General features: G+C 41.9%; 1 protein-coding gene across 1 annotated transcript; it reads right to left on the bottom strand.

The window, feature by feature from the left end:
- Window positions 1-1,454: 1,454 nt before the first annotated feature.
- LOC118371469 (cerebellin-1) lies at window positions 1,455-7,742 on the bottom strand. Its single transcript, XM_035756911.2, has 3 exons — window positions 7,022-7,742; window positions 6,198-6,317; window positions 1,455-2,734 (listed from the first exon to the last, which is right to left on the bottom strand). The coding sequence occupies exons 1-3, from the start codon at window positions 7,271-7,273 to the stop codon at window positions 2,537-2,539; spliced, it is 570 nt and encodes a 189-aa protein (XP_035612804.1). The 5' UTR covers window positions 7,274-7,742; the 3' UTR covers window positions 1,455-2,536.
- Between the last annotated feature and the right edge of the window lie 50 nt (window positions 7,743-7,792).

The following is a 7,792-nucleotide window of genomic DNA, read 5'->3' on the forward strand; positions in this document are numbered from 1 at the left end:
CCACTCTGGTTGCCACTCTGGTTGCCACTCTTTTTCTGCCCTCTTTGACGCTTCACTGCCAACAATGAAACTACATGTTACAGAATCAGAACATCCACTGAAATATTTATACATGAAGCAATTAATAAGTAACGTGCAATCGAATGAAGCTAGTTTTCTAACCCTATCTCTCATCGCTCAGTTCATCTCGCTCCACCAGCCTAGTAAAAATCAGTGCATATGGCACATTCAGTCAGTCATGTCATAATAATATCAACTTTCCAAACAGCCAAAGGTTATGCACCCCTCCCCTCCTCTCAGCTCGCTCCATGGATCACTCTATTCTAAATCTCTGATGACAATCTTTCCTCACCCACTTTGCACCATGAAATATATATATTTTTTACAGTGCACAGCACATACGGTAGGCCTATACATACACGTGTGAAACATAAGAAAGCAAAAGGGTGAACTGGCTCATGGTGAGAGGGGGTAAGTGTCATGTGGTGAGTAGGGTGTATGAAGCAGGGCGGAATCTCTTCTTCCATTGCCCCTGTCTTGTGATATGAGATTACTATGTTAAAAGTGTGGAGGCCAGCAGGAAATCTGGGTACATTTCCATACATGGGCCTCATTTTCCCTGTCAGCTGTTTCCCTGACATTGAGATATAGGATGAGGGAGGGCAGAGGGTGAGGTAGGGTGGGTGCCAGCCTGGCTGTCTCCCCAACACCCTGCTTGCTAGGCTGTGACATGCTGTAGACAATTACATTTCAGTCCATCACCCTCAATAAAATTATGTTAGAGGAAGTAGACCTTGGATTGACCGCCCAGCAACAAAAGCTCTGTACGCACAAGCTAAATTCATAAACTAATAGGTGATAAACATATATTTTTTAAAGGTCATACCAAAAGGTTACCCATAAATACCTAGATAAACAAGATTATGTCATCATTAAGACATAAAAACAAACCACATGGTCAAGATTCCATTCCCTTCTCTTTAAATGTTTATCATTAGGAAGTAGAAAGTGTGAGAAAAGGGGAATGAAGAGAGCAAAAGAGAAAATGGGAGAAATGAACACAACATGATCTTTGTATAAGCAGTAGAGCTTATTATACCAGCACTAATTTCCCCCCAGGAGCTCATTAAAGTCTTGAGAGTGAGCAGCAGTAAGAGAAGAGTGGTGGAAGCACCCAATCACCAGACTGAATCTCTCTCACTACAACAGATCTTGGGCCAGGCAGGCAGCACAACATCACTGGGAACAACACACACCGCCATACACAAATAAAGAACATCAACGTAGTTCTTTGGTTCTCAAGAACACGCACACAAACGCACACACATTACATCTTGATCATCACTTACTCCAGACAAATTTTTGGAATTCATTGGAAGATGGGGAGATGGATAGAGAGACGGTCATATATGTTATGCCAACTAGGTTTCAGCAAATTAATCGAGAGTTTCGGATTAGGTTTAAGAAAAATAAAAGTACCACGTATATTTTATTGGATAAATGCAAATAAAAAACAATAGATAAATTGATTGATTGGTAAATAAAAGGGAGGATTTGTCTCTTCTAAATATTCACATGTATTTTACAGTTAATTAATCAGAATAAAATTCCTATATAGTTTTTCTGGTATAGTTTGAGTTTAGCCACATTTTGACCGAAACAAGAACAAGAAGCATCAGTAGTTAAGGGCAGCCTCATAATCCACACACAATCACTCATTTTTAACATTAAAATACGGAAACACAGATATTCAACCATGTTCTGTTAATCACATATTATATCATATAGAAACTTTCAGATTTTATATATGTCCAGTATACAGCAAGAGTCTTTAGAGTTTCAGAAATCATCCAATCATGACAAAGCAATCATGACAACCCAATCCTTACTGGGTGGAGAAGGCTAGAAAGAAGAGCAGCAGAGGGGAGGATAAAAGAACAGGAGAGGAGTAAAGGACAGAAGGATTATTGAACAGGGGATCAATAAACATAAAGAAATGGGGTGGTGAGTGAGGAGGACTTGATGGTACAGTACTGTATCTGTCTGGACTTGAAATGACAGAAGTGGATGGGATGTAGAAAATGTATTGTACACAGACATAAAACAAATAAAAATGTAGTCACAGAAAATGGATGGGGATGGATGGCCATACAGAATGTGGAAACATGGTCGATGCAGCTCTCTGACATTGTAGGTAATATAGACACATTCCTCAAAGCAGATGCAGAAAGAGATGAAGCGGGGGAAGGGGTGGACTTGGCCTCTAGGTTTTACTCTCTTTAATGTTTTTAAATTATAGTATTTCTGAGGATAAAAAAGTTTTGGCTGTCCAGAGCTGTAGTCAGGCAGCGGAGTGAGTGAGTGTGTTGGAGAGCCTTCCCAACTAATTATACCCTACTCATCTCTTTAACTTCCTCTCCCATATCTTTTTCTCTCATCTCTTCTCCCTCTTTCTATATCTGTCATTCTCTCTCTCTGTCTCCAGTCTCCCAAGCAGCCGAGCTCAGAAGAATTAGTCCCTCCAGTCTCCTCTCTTCTACATGGGGAAGACCAGGAACCCAGAGAATGTGGAGTACTTCCAGCCCCCCATGAGGTTTCCTCTCTCTAGTTTGAGGTAGGCTCGGTCCCCCTTCTCCATTTGGATCAGCACTCCGTTACTGGCAGCCTCACGAGTCACATCCTGGTCCCCAGCGAAGGCTGAGATCACAGGCCATCCATTATGCATCAGGCTTACCTACAGAAGAGGACATATACTACAGTTACAGATGGTTAAATACACCCACAGCTCCACACACACACACACACACACACACACACACACACACACACACACACACACACACACACACACACACACACACACACACACACACACACACACACACACACACACACACACACACACACACACACACAATACTAGAACACAGAGGACTCAGACATGAACATTACATAATTTCACTAATTCAGACTCATGCATGGTTCACCCTCCTTGTGCCGAGTTTAAGAGAGAAGAGTAAAAACACCCATTGACTGATACATGCCCTTAACATTTAAATAGACACCATCTAAATCATGAATAAGAGTGCAAAACACTCATCTTAGGCCTGAAAGATTAAGAGGTGCTAGGTTTTAGACTGAGATAGAGCAAGAGAGATGTCATCTAAGAGAGGCAGGACAGAGCAGCCTCTGTTCAGTGTGCTAAATGAGTCCACAGTGAGCAGGGAGGTGGACTGGAGGAAGCCCAAGCCTCTACATACATCACTCCCACCCAGCCAGGGCCCAGGGGAGACTCACTCAGCTCCCACCCAGCACCGTCCCACCCACACTGAGGAGGGGAGAGGGAACCTCGATCAGCTGGATGGTCAAACTGGGGGAAATCCCTCTTCTGTGGCAGTGATGTATGGAACTAATAAACTAGTGACAGAACAGTGGCAGGATGGTCCTGTTCTCAGCAGAGTAATGAGGGGGAGGCTAGGAAGAAGGGTGAGAGGGTGAGGAACACAGACCACGTGTACCAACTCACAGCCTGACTGAGGCCTGTGTTCAGTGTTCTCTGTGAGTCTTATAATCACCACCCCTTCCCCAAAAACACCATCACTCAATCACGCCAGCCACTGCAAATTACAGTGTAATGTGTAAATGGCATAATGGCTGGTGCATGGTGTCAGCATTCCATTGAGCTGCTGAATTCATTAACGCGTAAGCACCCAATTAAGCCCAGAGAGAGAAGTTTTAGATATATATTTGGTGAGTGTGTTTCCACCCACAGTTTAATGCAGCACTTAGCTGTAATGAAAAAGAAGACATTGTCCTCTCATGACACATAATTTCCTGTCCAAACAGACAGATGACAGCAGTGACGTGACAACAGACCACTTTCTCTCTACTCGGTGAAGGGAGACACAATGACTGGCCAGTGGACAGCAAGGATATATTTAGAAATGTCATTTATTTGAGAGAAGTCATCTTTAAAAGTATGGTGCACTTAAAAAAGTTTTTTTACTTGATCAAAGTTGCATAAGGGAGACTCATGGAGAAGAGTGCTAAAAAAAATGCACATATTTTTACAGCGGTTATGGTGGCTCATAATAAACACTCATGTGCTCACATGATTTCAATACCTTATGCAATCTTCACATCAGCTTCTCTTTTAAAGGGAAACTTCTACTTCATATTAATTATCTCCAGCATCACGCCAACATCAACATATGTGAAAATGGCACATTTCTATGTTTTGTAGTAAAAAAGATTGAGGAAGATAAGTGTTTCCAATGACATCATCGGTGTGCATCGTGTGAGTTTGACCAATTGTGAGTAGGCATTGCCTACCAATTGCCTACTAATTGTCTATTAATTGGTTGATGATGTCATGGAAACGCTTATCTTCTTCTGCCTTTTTTTTACTACAAAACATAGAAACGTGCCATTTTCACAGATGTTGATGTTGGGGTTATGCTGGAGATGATTAATACAAAGTTGAAGAATTGTGAAATTTCCCTTCAATGCATGTGGAGGATGGTCTCAAGAGCCCCCATCCCGTATAGTGTGAGGTCCTGTCGCCTTCATATCTCACTGTCAGTTTGAATGGCTGTTTGCTTACTCTTACATAAATTAAATGAAGCTAGCCCTCTAAAGTCTGCAAGCACGAGCCAAGTACCTTTCAGACTGGGCTAGTAGAAAATGTGCCCAACTAGCACAGATTTTGGACCAAGGCTAGTAAAAACTGTGGTCTACATGCTCCGCTGGCCAGTGCACAAAATCCTGAAATTCCATCACTAGTATAGGAACTCATACTAAACTACTGTTATTGATTAGTTGGGTAATAGATTTTTGCAGGGTTTAGTACTTTGTAGTTGGGGCTCATGTGTAACACTCAATGACCATGGTGTATGCTTATGAGGAGGTGAGCTATTTATGGATGTTTCAAGATGCTAATGCCTGTATTCCCCCTTCAATAGCAAAACACTGGAGTTGTAAGACACTACTGTGTCCACATCCTTCTAGAAAGAAACTGGAACATTTTCAATCTCTATCTCAACCAATGTAAATCCATGTCTCTCTCTCTCTCTCTCTCTCTCTCTCTCTCTCTCTCTCTCTCTCTCTCTCTCTTCTCCCTCTCTCTCTCTCTCTCTCTCTCTCTCTCTCTCTCTCTCTCTCTCTCTCTCTCTCTCTCTCTCTCTCTCTCTCTCTCTCTCTCTCTCTCTCTCTCTCTCTCTCTCTCTCTCCTTCCCTCCCGCTCTTCTTCCCTCCCTCTGTATCCACTTGACACACGGTTCTAAGGCAATCAAACAGTGTGAGTTTTTAACACGGCAGTTGTGGCTGTTGGACTAGTGAACTGAGCTGTGAATCGTCTCCTTTTTGTGATTTGATTTCCAGATATATGGAGGATGCTACATTTGTTATCTTAAAGTCATTATATCTTTTGTGACAAAATAATTAACAGTGAAATATGTTTTAGTGTACTGTAGTTAGTTGCATGAGTCAGGTGTCTGTAATTTGTACAATATGAGATGAATATGAGAATGTAATACTGTAGCCCTGTGGATTTCACTGCATAATTAGACCAGGGTTTAATTAGTGAAATATGCAATCTAATTAAGAGGGGCTAGTTTTAAAAGCCACGTAGTCTGTGTTAAATGTTATTTAAAGAGGGTTACATCTGATCAAGTGTATTCGCTTATTTATCGCACCAAAGGATTAGGCTTCTCCATTTGTGGTCCTTACATGGGGAACATGAGTTGTGAGTCGCTGCTCGATGGATTTGCGCGGCAAAATATGTGTATGTGAAGTTGTTTGGGTATGGTCTATTTGGACCTGTTTAGACTTTTCACTTGCTGTCAAATGCAGACGCCAAGTTACGCAGCAGGACAGAGGGAGTTCTACGCTGCCGCTGTCCAAGGTCCAGAAACCGCACCCGCAGCTACTGTACTGGCTAACTGGCTGTTCCTGCGCCAAAATGGCTCCATACGCTTATCGATTAATTATGATGCAGTGGCTGACTTTCATCTGCAAACTACCATTTTCTCTGGGGAATGACATCTCACAAATCTACAAATTATTTCTAGGGGAATCGTTTTTGAATGTACTTCAACTTTTATGAGGTCTACCAGCGGGTGTGCGTGAATGACGCACACACACACGCACGCACATATTAAATAAAGTATTCATTATTTGTAGGCTTACAGTGGACTGACCTGGATCGTTTGACGATTATACACTTTCACCACGTGGAAATTAAAACTGTAAATCCCTTTGCGCGGGGCGATGAAATTGCTCCTTTCCTCGTCGAAATTCTTACCAACGTTTACAAGTATCTGGGGAAGAGAGAAAGAATGTAAAAAGGGAAAAGACACACTAACATCAAAGACACTCGTCGTTGTCATAGTATAAATGCTTTATAATGTCTTTAAATTACACAGATAAAAGGAAATCACGCAATGCAGCCTGATATATTGTATCTCAGATGGCATTTGACTATAACTTTGTTAGTTTCAAATTAAAACAATTACAGAAACCAAGTTAATAAATTTTGGAATGAATCCATCGATGAAGTTTTGAGGCTCAAATGACAAATTTAGTGAGATCCAAATCCGCCCAAGCAGAAACATTTAATTTAATTGAATAGCCATTTGGCGGCGATTAACCTTTTGAGATATGGAGTAGCATGGATTAATACTTCACCCTCGTGACATGGTATTACATTATTTGGAGAGATGTCAGACTTCATTTCATATCATCAAAAGGAACTTAAATATTCAAAGGCTGACTACTTTCAACTGTCTTTATCTATACATCTAATATATATATATATATATATATATATATATATATATATATATATATATATATCTAAAACAGCGAACCTCCATTCTCCACCTCACGAATAGAATAGCCAGTTAGCTTTTTTAAAATAGATTCACAACAGTTAACCAATCCCCCTCCAGACACTCGCTCTCCATGACCAAGGTAGTCAGTCATACAGTATGATAAAGCAGACAGACAGTTCAGTGAAAGTTACCTGGTCAAAGTAGATGACCATAGTCCGGTTACTCATCTCCGAGGGCTCGTGGTTTGTGTTTCTCACCGCGGAAAAAGCGACTTTGGCACTCCCGGAGCGCACCGATATACCGAGCGCGGTCCCGGTGGGATCGGAAGTTGGGTTGGAATCGCAAACAACCAGACATTTCCCCTCGAGTACGATGGGTTCCGTCTCGTTTTGAGCGTTCACTAGAGTCACTAGCCACACTGCACCCAGTAGGAGCGTCAACATTACGGCAATTTCACTATGCACTTCGTTGCTGGATCCCGCACAAAGAAAGGTATAGTTTTCTGATAGATAATATAGTACTTCTTCTCTTCCGCAAAATTTAGCCTATTAAAATGACCAAATCCTTTTCGTTCTTGAATTAAACCTCTTGTGTATTTCTCTAAGTATTGGAAAAGGTCAAAGACAGGTTTGGTTTACCCGTTTATTTTTTATGTTTTAATGAAGAGTCCCCCTTTACCCAGTCATTCCCACTGTTAACTTTTCCCCCCCTCTCGGCTCAAGCCTCCCCGCGCCTTCTTGTCACTCCGTAATCGAATAACCAGTCGAGAGCGGTACGAGGCCCTTGTCGAGTTGAAGCGCAGATGAATACATAGCGCGGGGTCTTCTTCTTGCGCGTTGAATTATTGATATGTGAGATATTAGAGCTGAAACACAAAGGCTCGGACGCGCAATGCTCCCGCCCGCTTCTTTTCAGCAGACTCCTCCCTCCGGGCCCCAATCACAGATGAACGTATCTCCAGA

Source organism: Oncorhynchus keta, chromosome 22 (genome assembly GCF_023373465.1).
Source record: "Oncorhynchus keta strain PuntledgeMale-10-30-2019 chromosome 22, Oket_V2, whole genome shotgun sequence".
Taxonomy (NCBI): Eukaryota; Metazoa; Chordata; class Actinopteri; order Salmoniformes; family Salmonidae; genus Oncorhynchus; species Oncorhynchus keta.